Source organism: Mesoplodon densirostris, chromosome 18, assembly GCF_025265405.1.
Source record: "Mesoplodon densirostris isolate mMesDen1 chromosome 18, mMesDen1 primary haplotype, whole genome shotgun sequence".
Classification (NCBI taxonomy): Eukaryota; Metazoa; Chordata; class Mammalia; order Artiodactyla; family Ziphiidae; genus Mesoplodon; species Mesoplodon densirostris.
This window is the reverse complement of record NC_082678.1, coordinates 17,996,982-18,017,047: the sequence shown is the minus strand read 5'-3', so window position 1 is coordinate 18,017,047 and position 20,066 is coordinate 17,996,982. Positions and strand designations below refer to the sequence as shown.

Genomic DNA, 20,066 nt, shown 5'->3' with positions numbered 1-20,066 from the left:
AACAAAACCCACTCTTAACACAGGAGCTGATTTGGTCTAAAAAAAACTCAACTTGAGACTTCTACAAACTGGGGTTCTAAGTCTTGGGTTTACCCTGGAGATTTGGGGATCCCAGGTTATCATTCAGGTTCTCGGTGCTACAGTTTCCCTGTGGGCCTCCCTTTTTTTTTGGTCGTGCCGCACGGCCTGCAGGATCTTAGTTCCCGGACCAGAGATCAAACCCGGCTCCTCGGCAGTGAGAGCTTGGAGTCCTAACCACTGGACCGCCGGGGAATTCCCGGGCCTGTCTTTAATGTTGGACTACACACCTCCCAGGAGGCCACGAGGAAGCAGAGGTGCTCCATTGGGCGGCTAGAGAGCCTATGAAGAGACATGTTAGAAACAGCCTTCGTTTAGAGGGATGAGCCAAAAGTGGAGGAAGAAAAACACAATTGGCTGGGAAACGGGAGCATACAGATGTGTGCACAGGGTGCTTGGCCCAGGGGCAAGGGTGGGTGTGGGGTCTCGCTGCCCAGAGGAAGGGGTGCCTTTCCAGTTTGCACAAAGACACCTTATAGCCAGCAGGGGCCCTGGCCCTTTTACCAGGAAACAGGCTTGGCTGGAGATCGGCTTTATGTTCACACATGGGCCGGGGGGCCGGGGGGATGCTGGGAGTGATGTTCTGTTATCTCTCTGTGGCTGGACCACACCATCTAATCAGCACGGGACACCTCTCACGAGTGCAAACATGAAAGGGTGGGGTGAGGGCTTCCCTGGTGGCGCAGTGGTTGAGAATCTGCCTGCTAATGCACGGGACACAGGTTCGAGCCCTGGTCTGGGAGGATCCCACATGCCATGGAGCAACTAGGCCCGTGAGCCACAACTACTGAGCCTGCGCGTCTGGAGCCTGTGCTCCGCAACAAGAGAGGCCGCAACAGTGAGAGGCCCGTGCACCGCGATGAAGAGTGGCCCCCGCTTGCCACAACTAGAGAAAGCCCTCGCACAGGAACGAAGACCCAACACAGCGAAAATAAATAAATTGGGGCTTCCCTGGTGGTGCAGTGGTTGAGAGTCCGCCTGCCGATGCAGGGGACACGGGTTCGTGCCCCAGTCCAGGAGGATCCCACATGCCGCGGAGCAGCTAGGCCCGTGAGCCATGGCCGCTGAGCCTGCGTGTCCGGAGCCTGTGCTCCATAACGGGAGAGGCCACAGCAGTGAGAGGCCCGCATACAGCAAAAAAATAAATAAATAAACAAATTAATTAATAAAACATCTTAAAAAAAAAAAAGAAAGGGTGGGGTGAGACTCTGTAGCCACGGTTTGCTTCTTGTTTGTTCTGTTGTGCTGTGCTCATCAGCGAGGCTGGGCGCTGTGTGCTGGCATGGGCTCCCCATTCGGTTTCAGGCTTCTGCAGTTCCCCCCTCCACACCGCCCTACTGGCTCGGCACGGGCCACCTTCAGAGGATGTAAACCAAATGGCAGGGTCTGCTCTGGTCCCTGCAGACCCACCAGGAGGCAGAGCTTCAGCACAGCCTCTGGCCACCCTGGCCCTGCAAGGCACAGCACTGCCCAACCAGCACCCCAACCCTGCCTAGAGGGGGATCCGATCGATGTCTGGTCTTACGCTTGTCCTAACATATTCCTTCTGCAGTAACCCCATATCTCCCAAACAGCAAGCAGTTGGTTTTCTGACTACAGCAGCATCTAGAAGCTGAAATACTGAAGTCTCAAATCCAACCCTCTCTTAGTCATGCTGGGAAAGTTATTTCTACAGTCTGCTTTCCTGTCCGGAGGAGAAGGAGCCTGTGAGAAGTACGCGATACCCTACCACCTGAAGAAAGGAGTACTGTGAAATGACAGTCTGTGTGTTTAGCTCTTTGGAAGGAATCACAGTCCAGGTGTATGAGTGGGCATCCCCCCAAAGGAACACAAATCCTCTTGCGCGTCTCTTAATGGCCGTGGCGCTTGCATATTTTTACGAGGGTGGGCCTAGGACTTCACACTCTGCTGGGGAGTAACAGGCACAAATTGAGAGAGAGCTCAAATTTTAATGGGTTCAAAAAGATGATTTTTTAAAAAACAAAGCAAAACTGAAATAAACACACAGTAATCAAGACCATCTACTCAAAGTTTATTGGACCGAACAAAGGCTGAATACACAGATCCCAGCCATTGGGAGTATGTGAGGCGCCTCTAAGCCATGTTCAGAAAGTGTCCCGACAAACTTAATAACCTGGAAGGAGTCACCTATTTTTCAATCAGACCCCGGCCTGGACAAGGACATTGCTGTTGCTACTGCTGTGTGGGTCAGGCTACACGGCTCTGTGTGGCTGTTGCTTTGTTGCCTGTTCTGTCCTAAACCCGTGAACCTAAGGTATTAGACCCAGAGGAGAAGGTCCCTGGGAATGTACCATGCCCTAGGCTGACAGTGGACATTTCCCGGCCTTCCACTAAATAGAGGAAAAAAAATTTTTTTTCTATAAACTTACTGCTTTCAAAAAATGTTTTAACCAACACATCTAAAAACTGCAGGTTAGTTTGGTATAGTATAAATATTGTCAAATATAAAATTCCAAGAAATGAATCTGGGACTGATCTGATTATCTGGAGAAGTTCTAACTCATCTATGAAACCTAGGAAAAGGCAGAATCGAGACAGCTGTTTTAAGCGAACACTATCATTATTGCTTCTGCGAAAGCGAAGGTGGAGATTCCGCTGAGCTGGTAGGAACATCAATGAAAAGGCCTCTTAGCAACAAGCGGGCTGGATCCGAGCCTGCTCTCAACGGAGGGTAAGGGCAAGAGGAAGTCAACAGCTGGTTCTGGTTCTTTGTTGCCCACTCATCAATCATCGGGCTCTCACCCCCACAGCCGAGCCAGCCGAAGACAGAGAGGGGAGCGGGCCCCAAGGGGAAGGAGGGCAGTCGACCAGCCAGCGAGCACAGGCAGCTCTCCCTCATTTGTCCATCACACCTCAAAGTCTTTCCTGGTTTGGCTTTGGTGATGAAAAGCAGGAGGGCTGGAATGAAACTACACTGATTTTAAAATGATGGCCTTGCTGACACTGGTGATATCTCAGGTGCAAAGCGTGTGTGGACAGGAAGGTTGAGTAATAAGGAAAATGAAAGTCCAGGAAAACCCTTCCGCTTAACAAAGCAATCCAGGCAAACGGGGAGGAATGCCTCTACAGGGGAGCACCCCGGGCATTCGGGATCCTCCCAGCCAAGGAAAGTCCTGGATGGGGGCCTAGTCCCGGCAGATTTATGTAGGAAAATGTGCCCCAGGAGCCTGCTGGCTCCTCTCTGGGGGTTCCACTTTATCTCTCAAGTTTTAAGATGCCAAAAGGAAAAGCCTTTAGGAGGAGGCTAAAGATAACTTCATTATTCCTCGGTTCTGTAAAGAGAAATAAGGAGAAAAGATAATTTATTTCACTCATGCCATCTTACCAGTACTGCAGGAAAGGAAAGGGGGAAACGGGGTGAGGAAGGGGAACGTCTGGAATTGCAGAAGCCAGCCCAGACGCTGGGATCCAGACCCAGGGGAGTTTGCCTCTCATCACCTGCTGCAGGAGAGCCCACTAACCAAAGCCAGCCCGAGACCCCGTTCCAAGTCTGCAAGGCCTACAGGGGCAGGTCAGGGCCCACCTGTAGGTAGTTTAGCAGGTAGGGTGGCATTGTAGGTAGTTGGACAGGGAGGGTCCTACACGGTGGTAGTTGAGCAGGTCAGGGCCCTCATTTAGGTAGTTGTACAGGTTGGGTCCCACATGTAGGAGCGAGGCAGGTCAGGTCCCACTTGGAGGTAGTTGGGTCAGGGAGCGTCCTCAGTAAGATAGCTGGGCAGGTCAGGGCCCACTTGTACATAGTTTAACAGGTAGGGTCCCACTGTAGGTAGTTAGGCAGGGGGTGTCAGACTTCAGGTAGTTGGGCAGGTAGGGTCCCAGAGTAAATACTTGGGCAGGGCAGGTCTCTCGTTTAGGTATCTGGGCAGTTCGGGTGCCCGTGCGAGTAGTTGAGCAGGTTGAAGCCCACCTGTAGGTAGTTGGCAGGGAGGGTCCCACTTACAGGTATTTGGGCAGTTCGAGTCTCACATGTGGGTGGTTAGGCAGGGAGGGTCCTCAATTAGGTAGTTGGGCAGGGAGGGTGCCACAGTAGGTAGCTGGGCAGGGAGGGTACTACATGTTGGTATATGGGCAGTTTGGGTCCCACATGTAGGTGGTTGAGCAAGGCGGGTCCCACACATGGGTAGTTAGACAGGGAGCATCCTCAGGTAGGTAGTTGGGCAGGTTGGGGCCCCCTTGTGCACAGTTTAAAACGGAGGGTCCTCAATTAGGTAGTTGGGCAGGGAGGGTACCACAGGTGTGTTGTTGGGCATGGGGTCCACATGTAGGTCGGTGGGCAGGTAGGGTGCCAGAGATACTTAGTTGGCAGGTCAGACCGAGGGTCAGATCCTCAGCTTTGTGGCCACTCTGGGCTGGTCCTCTCTGGGCCGGTCCTCTCACCACAGATTATTTCTTATCCTTGCTGGGTAGGTTTTGTCCCTTCTGGGGACAGTGGCTTCCAAGGAAATGTGCTCCCCAGATGACACAAATGGTGTGCCCACCTTTTGTAAGGGACATGCAGAAGCACTGGTTTACCCAGGTGAGCACTGAGGGAAACCGGTGGGGTTCCAGTTTATCCCTCTGGCGCCCTCATGTGGAGGTGAGTCAGCACGCGTTCCTAGAAATTCACACTGGTGGATGGTTTGTGGACCCATCAGAGGGCAGAAAGCAGAATATCCATTCACCCTTGCCAGTTATGCATTCCAAAACACCATCCACTGGAGTGGTGTCCACTTCCAAAAACGTCAGGCCATTCCTGGGGACCTTCAGAATGGAATGGGTGCTGGGGTCCTGGGTCCTCACTATCAGAGCCAACCTAGTCTACCTCCTGGGTTCCACTTTTCCCCTGGACCGGAAGATGGGAAGAAGGGACGGTGTACAAGGAGAGGAGTAGCCGATGGTGCCGCTTCTTTTTGCTGCCAAGTCAGCCAAGCTCGCCAGCTTCACTGGCCCTGGGGGTGAGGGGGTGGCATCTTGCTGCGGGGAGCAGTCATAACCTGCAAGCCCAGTGTCCCAGCCACACTGAGGCTGGATATGGCACCTCCCAGAAAAGCTGCGGGGAGAACGCAGGGGCACCCCCATCCCGGCAGAGGCAGTGCTGAGGGAGCCTGTGAGCTCCAGCCCCAGGGGAGACCCAGCAGGAGGTGGGCAGAAGGGAGAGGAAGCAGGGTCTTTCTTAAGCAGCATGTCTCTGGATTTACAAACCTTACACTTTCTGCCCCGTGGGCAGAAGGAATCTCATCTGTGAGCTGCTCCAAGGATGGGAACGCCCAGGTGTTAACCACGTGGAGGAACGAATTTGGGGTGTCTTTCTCTGGGTCCTGCTTACCAAGTGCCATGCCCTGAAAACTTGTGATCTGCAGCTTCTGAGGAACTCTGGGTCTTGTGACTACTAAAGATTTAGGGTCTAGATACTGCTGTGCTGGCTGAGGTAAAGAATTTAAAGTCAAGGGTTTGCAGCATGGGTTTTTAACCAGCTTGCAACTTGACGGGGACCCTGAATGCCAGGAAGGGAATTAGGAACAAGCAGAGTTTGGTCCAGAAGAATTTGACAGGCAAAGAAGAGCGCACACTTTTCACTGGCCTGTGGTTTTAGTGGTTTGACAATATTTTTCATACTGACAATCCCAAGGCAGTTTCCTAGACTCAGCTGGGACCGGAGCTGTTTCACACCCGTCAGCTTTCCCGGTCCCCACTGGAACTATCGTGCTGTAGATGAAAACGCCAAGCCACACTTGCCAGCCTCTGCAACCCCAAGCGTCACTGTGCGGGGAACATGCGAGAGGGGTGGGTGTCGGGGGCCCCATGCAGTGCTGAGTGGGCTGACCACGTGCAGGGGCAGGAGGGAGCAAGCGCACCTCACAGGCAGATGTGTCGGACAGCCACAGGAGCATGCTGGGAGGGGCAGTAATGAGAGTGAACATGAACTCCAGCCCCACCCTGGGAGGACCGTGTTCACCATGAAGTCCACCAGTCCCTCCTTCTCAGCTCAAGCACGATTGTGATAACCAAGCCTGCAGGTGAGGAGGTGAGAAACCCTCACCCCGAGAGCAGCGCTTGGGCAGTCTTGACCCCGCAGAATAGCTCAGCGTGAACCACTCATCTAGAGACCCCCAAAGATCCACTAGGGAAAGACCCTCCTGGGCAACGCAGAGCCTGTCTGAACACGATGGAAGAAGGACTTTCCCTGTCCCTCCCCGAGGTCCCAGCACTAAACCCAGGGACGGTGGCAGTCTGACCCCGGCCCGAGACCTGCCACTGAGTCGGCTAACTGGCCTCTCCTATTCTAATGGCCCCTCATCTCCGCAGAGCACACAGAATAGGGCCAGGGTCCCAGTCACAGCCTCTGTCCACAGGGCCCTTTGAGGGACCACAGGCACGTCAAGCCCCCTCCATCCTTAACTCTGGGGCTGCACACCTTTTCTGGAAAGGGCCACATGCTGACTCTTTTCAGCTTTGTGGGCCGTGCGGTCCCTCTGCAGCTACTCGGCTCAGCCACTGCAGTGCAAAAGCTGCCACAGACCACAGAAAAACAGTGACCGCAGCCCTGTTCCAGTCACACTGGATTTACAAAAACAGGGCTGCAGTCCACCAGCCCTTGCTCTGATCATAACACCCTGCCTGAACCACAACTTGAGGGCACAGGGTTTCTGCCGGGCACCGTTCTACCTTCTCAGGGAAAGATGAAAACTGCAGGCGTGACACCATGCAGTCCAGCGGAAGACAGTTCCCCCCCAGCCTCACAAGGGGGCGCTGGCCCTCCAACCAGCTGGCCCATTAGGCCCAGGAGGGACTTGCGTTAACTGGGCCTCCAAGAACCCTGCAGCCCTGGGAGGGGAGCCTGTTCACCCAGGAGCCCTGTGCTGGAGAAGAATGAGCAGGCCCGGGTGCACAGAAATGAATTAATTGGTTACGAAGGCAGCGGAGGAGGAGAGGTTTGGACCACATTCAGTCGTGATGGGGACACAGTAACAGACAGGATGAGGGAGGCACCACTGATCTAAGAAGCCAGTCTCCTTACCAAAAGGATTTGCAAGGGTATTTGTGGCTCAGGACCTAAGGAACTTGCTACAGGGAAGTGAGGTCAGAGGTCAGCTCAATCCTGAAATATAAAGGCAGCAAACCGGATCACACCCAGAGGCAGCGGCTGGGCACCGAGGAGTGGGGGGCTTCCCCGGGCTGGGCTCACCCTGCCACCCCGCCGCCCCCAGTGAAGAGTCTTCCAGGCCAGGTTTGGAGGGACTGGCGGCGGCTCCAGGAGGGGAAAGGGGGTTCTCGTGGGCACAGGGCCTTCTGACTTGAGGGACGCAGCGTGGCTTGGTAATAAAGGGTAGTTGAGATCTGCATCCTGGAATAATAAAGCCTCCATTTCTGACCCTAGAACCCAGCTTACGCTAGCTAGGAAGTAGGGGGTGATCACCCAGCCCCTCCGGGTTGCTGGGCTCAGAAAACACAGGCCCCCATTTAGCTCTGTGCTTAAACCAGAGGACCCCAGGCCACAGGCTGGCCCGTGTCAGACCACTGGTTCTCCCCCATGGCCTGTCCCTACTGCTCCTTATGAGGGAAGCCCAGGGGTGTGCATGGGTGCCCGGCTGGGGGCTGGTGGGGGAAGAGCCCAATTCTAAAGAGGAGGAGCTCCGTGGAGCAGAACAGATAAAAAACGACTGCTGGCCCCGGGCTGGGGGGTTTGGGGGGTGCTGAGGGGGGTTGGTGGCCAAGTGGATGAGCAGGAAGAATCATGCTCTGTCCTGCAGTGATGGATTGGTTTTGTCATGAACCCTCCGTGTAAGTGAACAGCCGATCTGCTCCAGGCTCTTCCCAGGCATCTGCTTTTTCCCTTTTGGTGGGGGAGGGGTGGGGTGCAAGAAGGGGCTCGGCCACCCTCCCCCCCATCACCTTCACACGCTCCTCCCGAGGGCCCCAAGGGGACTGTCGGGGGAAATCGAGCCTGGCCGAATATTGCCAGGACATGGGGGAGAAAACCCTAAAATGGAAATGGAAGAGTGGGGGGCTAGCGAAGCTTACAGGAGGCCCTCCTCCTCTCCCGCCTGCAACGAAGGGGGCTCACGGCGGTACCGGTACTGTAGAAAGCTGAGCGACCCCGAAGAGGGTGGGTGGCCTACCTCTGTTCCTCCTCCAGTTCCTCCTTGGTCATCATCTTCTTGTACTGGTTTCCCCTCAGCTTCCCGGGACTGTATTTGAAGGAGAAGGCCTCTCCCCCTGCAGAGAGGACACCCAGTAAGAGCCAGTTAGGGTGCTGCGCCCGCCTGCAACTTCAGGCCCCTTTCCCTTCCGAAGAAGGGTTTCCAAAGAACCACCTGGGCCAGAGAAGGTGCCCCTGCTTCAAAGAGGGGCAGACGGGCCCCATGCCCACCCCGGGCCAGCTCACCTAAGCCTCAGAGAGGGCTGGACGCCCACAACATCTGCTCACCCTCCCCTGGGCCTGGCAGGTCCTCCCCCCACACCCCTTCCACTTAGAAACTCTTTTGGGAACTTGAACCGGGGATGAGGCAGCCGGAGTGAAGGGAGCATCGCCGCCCCACCCCCGCCCATGCTATTCAGTTCCATCCACCAAAGGCCAGTTCCCTTCCAAGACCAGGTTGAGCCATCCACAGAGCTGCCTGTGGGCCCCTCTCCAGCAAGGGCTCTGGCCCAGCAGCTGCCCGCAAGGCTTTTCTCCCCCTCAGCCTGAACCACCCCCTTCCCCATGACTGCTGCGCTCGTTACACAGTCGGAGGGCCCTTATCTCTGGGAAACAGCCTGTGCTAAGGCGATGGGTGCCCTGCCTCTCCTCGGGTCCCAGGTCCGGAAGGCTCCAGGGACCCCCGACCCTCCTGCCAAGGTCCTCGGGTCTCCCAGGCTTGGGGGTGCCCGCCCTGCCGTCCAGGGGCATCATGTCGGCAGGCCCCTTCTATGCCCCTCCCCGCAACCAGTTATTAAAAATCTGAAACAACGCATCCAGCCCACAGTGGGATATGGGAATGATGTGGCTTGTTCACACAGTGTTCAAATCGGTCATTAAAACCAGCACTTAGGGCTTCCCTGGTGGCACAGTGGTTGAGAGTCCGCCTGCCGATGCAGGGGACACGGGTTCGTGCCCCGGTCTGGGAGGATCCCACATGCCGCGGAGAGGCTGGACCCGTGAGCCATGGCCGCTGGGCCTGTGCGTCCGGAGCCTGAGCTACGCAATGGGGGAGGCCGCAACAGTGAGAGGCCCGCGTACAGCAAAAAAAACAAAAACAAAACACAAAAACCAGCACTTAGGGAACTGCATGGCGGTCCAGTGGTTAGGACTCGGTGCTTTCACTGCCGAGGGCAGGGTTCAATCCCTGCTCAGGGAGCTAAGATCCTGCAAGCCACGTGGCGTGGTCAAAAACTTAAAAACCGAAAAAACCAAACCAAAAATCCCCAGTACTTATTGCTGAACAGGTGTACCCAGCTTTGCCAGTCCCAGAGCAGACCCCGTAGCTGCTTTGGAACAAATGAAAGGGCAGCTCTAGAGGCCTGAAGAAGGCACACCAGGGGATGTGGACAGAGGAAGACAGGGACGTGTGATGTAGGGAAGCCAGGCCAGAGGAGGCAGCATGTACAGGTGAAGGCTGCAAGGGAAGAAAAGGAAAGAGCTCTAGAGCATTCCCCTGGCTGAGTGTCCAGGTGGAGAGAGTTCCCTTAGGAAGCAATGCCCTTATGTGGTCCTTCAGCCCAGCAGGTGGAGGGTAGGTGGCCTCCGGTCAGCCTCGGGGATAGAGGCTCAGTGCCTGTCTTATCTAATTTCAGTTAATGTATAAAGAATTGAGCATGGGAAATGCAAGACCAGCAAATCACCCTCCCACACGGATGTATTCTTTTTCACTTCTGTTCTATAGACCAGCAAATCACCCTCCCACATGGACGTATTCTTTTTCACTTCTGTTCTGTGTCACTCCAGTGTCAGGGATCTCAAACACCTCCACATCCTGCCCTGGGGCCACCCGGACCTCCTCCAGCTGGCAGCTGTCCCGAGTGATCAGACAGGCTGATGTAGGCTCCAGGGAGGAAAAGGCTGCAGCCTCTGAGATTCGAGTTCTCTCTGGGCTAAAAGAAGGTTCTGGATGCAAATTCAGAACCCAGGCATTGTAGCTGGGGTGGTGTTTGCTCTCACCACAGCCTGACTTTGCAGGAGAATCTGGCCGCCAGGGCTGAGCCCTTGCCTTAAGAAGCAGTTACGGTGTTTGTACCAGGATTAATTCGCTCTTCATTCATTCAGCAAATACTTAGCGAGCACTCTGCTCGGTGCTGGGGACTTAGCAGCGAAGCAAACATACAGCAAGCAAAGATTAGTAATTAAAATACAGAGTTTGGGACTTCCCTGGCGGTCCAGTAGTTAAGACTTCGCCTTCAATTGCAGGGGGTGCAGGTTTGATCCCTGGTCGGGGAGCTAAGATCCCACATGCCTCGTGGCCAAAAAAAGACTTTTAAAAAAGGTCCATGTTAAAAAAAATCTTATAAAATAAATAAATAAGTAAAATAAAATAAAATACAGAGTTTGCAGTAGGTCCTGAGAGCTCTTCAGAAAAGCACAGCAGGAGGGGAGAGAGAGGCAGGGAGGGGGCTGCTTGGAAGTTTAAGGGGGGGTGTCAGGAAGGGCTCTACAGGTGATGCTGCAGGTCTGGGGAGACAGATCCAGCAAAGCAAGGAAGCCAGTGAGGCGGGGGGCAGGAAGCAAGGGGACAGGAGGACATGGGGTGAGAAGCCAGGCTGCCAGGGCAGGCCTTGGCTCTTCCTCCTGGTGAGCTGGGGCTGGGGCTCAGCGCAGACAGGATGACTCCCCCCGACCCCCCAGCCCCGGAGACCCCGCTCCCATCAGCTTCTCTTCCCTCCAGGCTGAGCTCAGCTCAGGCTGATGAGCAAAGGGCCCGCAGCATCAGGAGCTTCTAAAGGCTCAGGGCTTGGACTGCGGTGTCCGGGCATCTGGGAACTATGCTGAGTAATTTGGGGCCGCCGTTTAAGGGGCCTGGGTCTTTGGTTGTCAGGAAAGAACCTGCCATGGGACAGAATCACACGGAGCTAGTCTCAGAGTGAGCTCACAACCATGCTGGCTTCTGGACCTCAGAAAGAGGCAACGGACAAAGACGACGGATTAACTTCGACTTCAAGGTCATTGTGTTGCTATGTTTTAGAAAAATAAAACATAAAAAATGCTGCCAGCTGGGTACTACTCAAGGTTTCAATCTGTGGGGCCTGATTATGCTGCTTCGAGCCAGAGAGAACAAGGCTTGAAAAGGCTTTCACTTAATCACATATGGTGTGACGAGGGTTCCACAGCAGCCTCCAATTTTGCTAGACCAGGGGGGTGGGTTCAACGTGAGAGACCCCTGGGAGGGGGGACTTCCTCTTGCAGTCTTCTGAATCCACTCAGCTGCTTAGGGAAGGCACCTTAGTGGACACTGAGCGGCTCACTGCAGAGGGGCCAGGGGCCTCTCACGTTTTCTTCTGACAGCTGGGGCCCTAAATCTCTCCTGCCTCCGCCTTGTCAGGGCTGGGAGGAGGCGGCTGGGGGATGGGCAAGGTCCAGGAGCAGCAGTCAGATGAGGACGGAGGGCCCGGAGACACTGCCCACGGCTGGGTGTGGGGCTGCACATCTATGGGGTCTGACGGTGTTTCAGAAGAGGGGTCTGCTGAGCCTCCCCTTGTCCTGGCCGAGGGGCCTCCAGCAGCCTTGGCGCTTGCCTCCTGTGTCCCCAAATCACTACCGGGATCCAATAACGTGGCAGGGGCAGACCCCAGGCCCACGGTTCCCACAGAGGATCTGGAGAGTCAACAGCTGGAGGGAGAGCCCCTGGCAAGGGGCTGATGTCCACCCTACCCAACCCCCGCCCCCCTGCAGCCTCCTGCCCCTCCCTCTTCCTCTAAGGCTCTATTGATAGAAACTGAAGGCCCATCCCTGCTGGGCCTCAGGGAAAGCTTCCCCACCCCCCATCCCAGCCCTGCCTGCCTGGCCCACACCAGCCTTGGTTACTGCATTCCTGCAACCTTCTCTTTCCAGGGCTCCAGCCAGTTGTTGACTTAAAATCACAGCAACAGACTCCCTTTTTAAAAAACCATGAAATATTTCGAACGTACACAAAAGTACAGCAAGTAATAAGTCCTCCCTGTACTTGCCATACAGATTTGACAAATGTTGACATTTTGCTATTTTTGCTTCAGCTTCTTCTTTTTTTTTTCTTTAAAGAAATAAAACATGACAGAACCAGCAGAAGCCCCACACCGTGTCTGGTCCTGTCTGTCTGTCTGGGGCACTGGTCCGTGGGTGGCCAGAGCAAACACACTGCCTTCTAGCTGGTCAAGTCCAAATTGCTCAATGCTCCCGGTCACTCCCTTTCTCTTCCCCTAGCTGCCTGGAACCTGATGGCCACGCTAGTCAGCTGGAGCTGCTTGGGAATCAGGCGTTTCCTCTCTGGGGGACTTTAACCTGCAGAACCCTGGGAGGCGGCCCTGTAAGTGGCTTTAGTCTCCATAAAATAGGTCCGAGATGTTTGGAGAGAAATGTGAAATGTACAAATCGGGGATGAGAAAGGAGTTAAGAGGCACTGCAGGAAACAGAAGGTCAGTGACGGGCCACCTGTATTTGGAGACAACTCACATTGTATAAATGGAAAAGTAAAGGCCAAAAGAGCAAAGCAGCGACTTCCCTGGTGGTCCAGTGGTTAAGACTCCAGGTTTCCACTGCAGGGGGCACTGATTCGGGTTAGATCCCTGGTCAGGGAACTAAGATCCTGCATGCCACACAGTGCAGCCAAAAAAAAAAAAACAAAAACAAAAGAGCAAAGTAGGTGGTCAGGGAGATGCGTGCAGGAAAGCAGGGGGTCAGAGAGGAGTGGGCTCCAGCCTCAGTGTCCTCTGGGTTGCAGCAGACACGGCTTCGCAGCCCCTCTCCTCTATCCTCTCCCCCTCCATCCTCTCTCCTCCTGCCACTCAAATCCTCAGCTGGGGAATCCAAAGGGCCGTGGCACAGCCTAGCCTCCACAGCCAGACACGATCTGGCCGGCCTCAGCGGGCAGTGGTGCGCGGGTCCCACTCACCGTTGTCTTCCTCAGGCCCTGCCAGGGGTGGGCCCTCCACGCCATCCAGCTCCTCTTCCTGCAAGACAAGGGGAGGGCTCAGTGCCTGCGCACCTGATTTACATTTTTGATACTGTCATTCAGGGTTTGACCCCTCGGTCAAAGCAACCTGACCCCTGGGTCTGCTCTTAGGATAGATGTGCTTGGGGACCGGAAGCGGGTGACCGCCTCGGGGAGAGGGGGCATTGGTGGACAGGACGTCGCGGGGAGAGGAGGGGGCCGCCCAGGGCCAGCGTGACCACTCACAGCACCCGCGCTGTCCTTAGAGTGTGGCCAGGAGGTCCTGAGTGGGGGCCACGGTCAACAGCAGGTGGAAACAGGGACATCAGCGGGAATTCCCTGGTGGTCCAGTGGTTAGGACTCGGCACTTTCACTGCCGTGGGCTCAGATTCAATTCCTGGTCAGGGAACTAAGATCCCGCAAGCCATGCGGTGCGGCCAAAACACACCAACAAGCAAAAAAGGAAACAGGGACATCAGTGTCTGAATTTTTTTTTTTTTTTTTTTTTTTTTTTTGCTGTACGCGGGCCTCTCACTGCTGTGGCCTCTCCCGTTGCGGAGCACAGGCTCCGGACACACAGGCCCCGCGGCCATGGCTCGCGGGCCCAGCCGCTCCGCGGCATGTGGGATCCTCCGGGATCGGGGCACGAACCCGTGTCCCCTGCATCGGCAGGCGGACTCTCAACCACTGCGCCACCAGGGAGGCCCAGTGTCTGAATTTTTGACCTCGGTCCCTTTGCCTTTTCCAGGTGGGTGCTGGTCAAGTGGTGGGTGCCACTTCGATAAGTGGACTGGGTGACTCCCACTCCTGGCTATAGTGAGTAGAACAAAAGGCACGAGAGGAAAGCTGGCGGGTTCTCTGGGGTCCGGGATGGGCTGGGTGTCACAGAGAAGCTGCGTTTGTGGTCAGAGGCTCCATCTCTGTTTTCTTTAACATTGTTTCCATCCCTGACCATTTCAGGCTCCATTTTTCCCAAAATGGGAGCTCCACCTCCCTCAGCCTGGTTCTCTCCCACGCACACAGACAAATTAAACAGAAGGCTGGAAGGAATGTCCCGGGATGGCCTCAGTGGAAGGCAGGAGTGACTTCAACTCGCAGGAATGTTGGAGGATGACAGGGAGGTGCCGGTGCTGTGGCTCTGAGGGACTGAAGAGCCAGGGGACCTGCGGCCCGAGGAAGCCCAACAGCAGACAAGGCAGAGCTGGCAGGTTTAGGAGAGGGGAGCCCAGACGTGAATGAGCTGCCCCACGGGGGCCGAGACAGCGCGGCGGACTAATCCACACCCAGGCCTTCAGGCTCCCGGCCCGGGGGTCCAGCGGCTTGCAGCCTCAGCAAGCCGGGCAGGCAGTCCCCCCCAACAAATCAGAGAGTGCTAAGCTGGGAGGCAAAGTTTGCACAAAAGCCCAAGAGCCGGTCATCTTAGGCAAACCCAAAGGGCCTCGAGTCTCTTGTGACTTTCTCTCTCACTGGACCCCACAAGATGCCGCCGGGAGGAGCAGGGCCGGAGGCAGGAGCTGGCTCTTCTCCAGTGAGCAGTTTACATCAGGCTCAGCACCATCTGATGCGAGGCACGCTGCCCTGAGCGCTGGCCAGCACCTGGGGCTCGGGTGTCCAGACGCCTCTGGGATTTTGCCCAGCAGAGCGTCTTTGTGGCTGCAGGGGAAGGCAGGCCTCTTTGGGGGACAAAGGAGACACCCCTTTGACTCAGCAAACCCAGTTCTAGAGATCTGCTCTGGGCTGGAAAACCATCTATCCGGGTTTTTATACGAGGACTCTGGGTGCAGGGGAGAACAAGACAAAACTGGGAACAACTAAATGTTCATCCATGGAGTTAAATATAGTATAGTTAAATATATTATAGTTAAACAGTTTGGTCGATATGTTCACCAAAATATTAACAGCTTAAATATATTACAGTGCACGCATATACTGTGCAACACTGCCTTAAAAAGGAGGCGACTGGGGACTTCCCTGGCGGTCCAGTGGTTAGGACTCCAAGCTTCCACTGCAGGGGGCACGGGTTCGATCCCTGGTCAGGGAACTAAGATCCCACATGCCACATGGCACAGCCAGAAAAATAAAAATTTTTTAAATTAAAAAAAAAATTAAAAAAGGAGGCGACCATACGTACCGATGTGAAAAGCACATTGAGATACATTACCAAAGGGAGAAGCAAGAAGCAGCACAGGGTGAAGAGTGCAACATTCTTGGTGTGCATGTCAAAACAGAAGTGCACATATACACTCATAAATGCGGAGAAAACGTTTTCTGGAAGGACACGCAAAGACACCGGTAACAGCGACCGCCTTTGGGGAGAAGAGCTGGTTGGGGGCGGCCTTTCCTCTCCATCTTACACATTTCAGTATAATTTGGATTTTTTAACAATAGGCATGAATTGCATTTTTAAAATGCTACACAGGGATCTCTGAACAGTGAGCTTGGGGCTACTATATAGTTTTTTCTTTAAAAAAAGAAAGAGAAAAAACACAGAAAGAAAAACAGATTAATCTAATCAGGGCTGGAGCCCAGAAATAAGCCCAATATCAAGACTAGAGGGTAGGCCAATTCTCCTACTGTGTTCGAGGGACACAAAGGCTAAAGGAAAAACAACAGAAAAAGCAAGCACAGCCCCTTCGTGAAGGAACTCACAGTCCGGTAGGAAAGACACATACCCAGATAATTGCTACCCAGGATGGTAAATTCAAGAACCAAGGCAGACCTCTTTATCCCAAAGAGACACGGTGTCAGTTGACCTGCCAACACCCCCCTGGGGAGAGGCTGGTCTACATTTGGATTTTGCACTTGACTTTTGAAGTGTGGTACTTTTTTTTTTTTTTTTTTTTGCGGTACGTGGGCCTCTCACTGTTGCGGCCCCTCCCGATGCGGAGCACAGGCTCCGGACGCGCAGGCCCAGCGGCCATGGCCCACGGGCCCAGCCACTCCGCGGCACGCGGGATCCTCCCAGACCGGGGCACGAACCCGCGTCGCCTGCATTGGCAGGCAGACTCTCAACCACTGCGCCACCAGGGAAGCCCCTGAAGTGTGGTACTTTTTAAACTGGTTATGACCCGTTGGTGAGTCACGAAAGCAACTTAGAGGTTGCTACTAGTATTTAAAAATTGTGCAGCCAACATCTTAATGTGATTTTTTAAGATTTAATAACTTCAGAAGCATAAATGCTCCCAACATACCAAAAAATGACATTTGAAAGGTTAGTTATCTACATTTTAAATATGTTGACGTTTCCTATCCAGATTCATATAATACCCCCGTCTAGTGGCTCTAGCTGATTTTCAGACTTTGGAAAACCATTCATGGGCGGATGGTCAGTGACTAAAGGGACTGCCTTTGTGAGTCCAGCCTTGTGATCTTATGAGGATTGGAGGCACACGTGACAGTCTGGACATGACCTCAAGGGAGGTCGACCAGGTATCTGAGGTGCCCACAGGAGAGGACCCCTCTACCTGCTCGCCCGTCCAGATTCCAGCACTCACAAAGACTTAAAATGAAAAACACAGCATTCAAATGTCAGGAAACTAAGTATAAAAGGAATTTAAATAAGTAAATACTCAACTGATGTATTTTGTAGGTTTGTAGCATTTACACTTCTTCAGTTATTAAGACTTAAAACTACACTAAGACTTCGGGGGCGACCCTGTATCCCAATATGAAATTAAAGATAAATAGTGGTGTGTGTGTGGTTGATGTAGATACCGTTTTATAAAACTTCTGTGACTTTATAGACAGGGATGCAATTCAAATAGATTTCTTATTTGAGACTTAATGAAGTTTGGAAAACATTGCTGAATCGGCCATTTACTGTTTTCTGTCTGCACAGAAACCCCCTTCTTTCAGAAGATGCCCTTTGAAGCCTGTGGTCCTGGTGGGAACTGCCAGATGGGCAATCAGACCCCACCCCACCTTGCACACCATGATGGGCAGGGCAGGCGGATGTGACCCAGGGCCCAACTTCTGCTTGGGCACAAGGGACCTCTGGTTCCAGAACTGGGAGCTCGGGAGCTGCCCAGGGTCACCGGGGCGGGGAGTCCCTGGCTGTTCCACCCCTGCCTCCCCTGTATGTGAGCGACTCAAATCCTGGTTCTGCGAAAGCTCACCTGAACCCAGTTTCTGTCACCGACAGCCAGAGTCCTGACCACGGCCACTGTCCACTCACATCCCACTCTGCAAGCCCAGAACATCTCACGTTCTGCCAGGAGGCTCTTGCCTCTGTCAAATACCAGCTACACAGCAGAGGGGGTGGGTAGGGGGTGCTGCTCCAGGGTGGTGCCCAAGGCCTCACATTTATCTGGGTTACTTACTGGTCTTCTAGACAACATCATAATAATGGAAAGCCTTCCATTATTTAAAAAAAAAAAAAAGTTTAAAAATCACTCTTTATTGCATTTTGCCCTTATTTTATAAAAAATGTGTAACAGCGACTGAGACAAGGATGGAAACCCTTCTGGAGGTTGGGACTCTTTAGCCTCAGTCCAGTGCTCTTTGCTTCAAGATGGTGAGCTGTGTGCACGGCAGCAAAGGAAAAGAATAAAGGGAGACCGACCGTGTGCAAAATGCTGGAACTGCTCTGTCGAAGCCTTTGTCTGGAAGAGCAGTCAGTAAGGACTTTACTGGGAATTCCCTGGTGGTCCAGTGGTTAGGACTTGGCGCTTTCACTGCTGGGGCCCAGGTTCCATCCCTGGTCGGGGAACTAAGATCCTGCAAGCTGCATAGTGCGGCCAAAAGATAAAGATTTTACCTGCCTGCGTACCTGCTCGCAACACATCCCATCTTTAAGTTCTGCTTTGGCAGGTACATACCTTATGCATTCAAGCAACACGATGGTGGGGGGCCCTAAGGAGGGGAGCTCAGCTAAGCCTGAGAGGCGCAGGGGAAGCCTTGGAAGGGACGAGGATCCTGAGCTGGGTCTGAGAAGAGCTGGGCAGGCCTGGAACATCCCGGCTTTTCCAGTGACTCCTTGGAGTTTGGTGTGACTGCGTGGCGGGGAGGAGGCCAGGAATGCAGGGCCTGGACTAGAGAGCTTATATAGGACAAGGCCCTGAGGAGCCACCGGAAGCTTCAAAGTGCCGAGAAACAGGATGAGAGCTGCATTTGGGAACAGTATGTGGGGGATGCACTGGCAAGACAGGAGGCAGGAAGGTTCAAAGCACAGGTGAGTGGGATGTTCAAAGCACAGCTGAGAGATGTAAGGGCCTGAACCGAGAGGCTAAAGGAATTGGGCCCTCATCTCTGTCTTTGCTGAATGAGTCTCGAAGGCCCAAGACGACCCCTCAGGGCTCTCAGGGTCTGAGTCCCACGCTGGGGCTTGCTCTCCTGTGGCCGGTGGGGCAGCCGTGCCCCACAGCTCGGCCAGGACCAGGCCTGGAGGCAGGATGCACCGAGCAGCTGCTCAGAGCGCTGACTGCAGATCTCACAGGAGGCCATCACCACTGTTGATTTCTGGTCCATGCCCTTGGTCCTGAGACTGTTGCATGGTACCCGTGCCTTAAGGGCTGCATTGTGTCTTTCCCCAAATTCATATGTTGAGGTCTGAACCCTCAGTACCCCAGACCATGACTGTATCTGGAGAGAGGGTCTACAAAGAGGTAAGTTCAGTCAGGTTATTCGGGTAGGTCCTAATCCAGTCTGACTGGTGTCCTTTTAAGAGGAAATGTGGACACACGGAGAGACGGCAGGAAGCTTGCACACAGAGGAAACACCACGTGAGGACCCAGCAAGAAGGCAGCATGTGCAACCAAGGAGAGAGGCCTCAGGAGAGACCAGACCCCCGACACCTTGACCTTACAGTTCTGGAGAAAATACATTTCTGTTGTTTAAGCCACCCAGTCTGTGGTACTTTGTTATGGCAGCCCTAGCAGACGAATACCCCAAGTGCAAATGAAAGTAAATCAATTTAATGAAAACTGTGAATTGGTGACACCCTCTGAGACTGACAGCTGGTGTCATCCTGGCTGCTCCCCAGAGCAGGCGTGGGACTGAGACCCTGCCCCGGTCTGCTCAGTGACCAGCGTCTCAGCAGGTTAGAGACTAGTTCTAACTTCACACGTTCTGGGCTACTTTTTTTTTTTTTTTTTTTTTGCGGTACACGGGCCTCTCACTGTTGTGGTCTCTCGCATTGCGGAGCACAGGCTCCGGACGTGCAGGCCCAGCGACCATGGCTCACGGGCCCAGCCGTTCTGCGGCATGTGGGATCCTCCTGGACCGGGGCACGAACCCGTGTCCCCTGCATCGGCAGGCGGACTCTCAACCACTGCGCCACCAGGGAAGCCCTGGGCTACTTTTCTTTTTTTTTTTTTTATAATTGGGAAAGATATATTTTGTTCCTATACAAATTAAATTCATTTTTAAAAAAAGACACGGCAATATCTACTAAAATTAGTATTGACTATAGCCTGCCATATGGGCTACTTTTCTAATTCAGCTTTTCCACCAATGGAGGCAGGTGGAGGGAGGGCCTCCTGACAGCCTTGCCAAGGCCAGGAGCCCAAGACCGGAGTCCCCCAGAGGCCAAGAGGGGTGGGTGGCGGAGGGGATGGGAGGGGGCTGTAGGGCACACAGGGGCTTGGAAGGAGGCTTCTCAGAGCCCCCAGGGGCCACATGCATAGCTGACAGGCAGCACATCGCCATTTATGGCTGCCCTGGCTGATCCAGGCCCGATACACAGGCTGAAGTAGAGCAGAGATGGGGGGAGATAGAGGCAGAGAGACAGCTGTCTGTCCGTCTGTCTGTCTGTCTGCCTAAGGAGATGGGTCTGCCCTGGAGTCCTGCAAATAGGGTCTGTTGGACCCTGTGACCAGCCACCTGAGCTGCCTTCTGCTGTGGCTGCACCAACGCCCCTGCCCCCCAGTTAGTCCGGACTGGTTTTAGACAGGG

General features: G+C 54.1%; 1 protein-coding gene across 5 annotated transcripts in view; it reads right to left on the bottom strand.

Annotated features, from left to right (window-relative positions):
* The window catches only part of MXRA7 (matrix remodeling associated 7), a 50,392-nt gene that overhangs the window by 20,358 nt on the left and 9,968 nt on the right, over positions 1–20,066 (bottom strand). For 3 of the 5 annotated variants that reach the window (XM_060080470.1, XM_060080472.1, XM_060080471.1), the window contains exons 2-3: positions 13,137–13,194; positions 8,199–8,295 (exon numbers count right to left, since the gene is read on the bottom strand). In XM_060080470.1, coding sequence (XP_059936453.1) covers positions 8,199–8,295; positions 13,137–13,194 — 155 coding nt within the window. Of the gene's footprint in view, positions 1–2,089; positions 3,372–7,096; positions 7,178–8,198; positions 8,296–13,136; positions 13,195–20,066 lie in introns of those variants that run through there. The other 2 variants (XM_060080473.1, XM_060080474.1) reach the window with 2 other exon arrangements.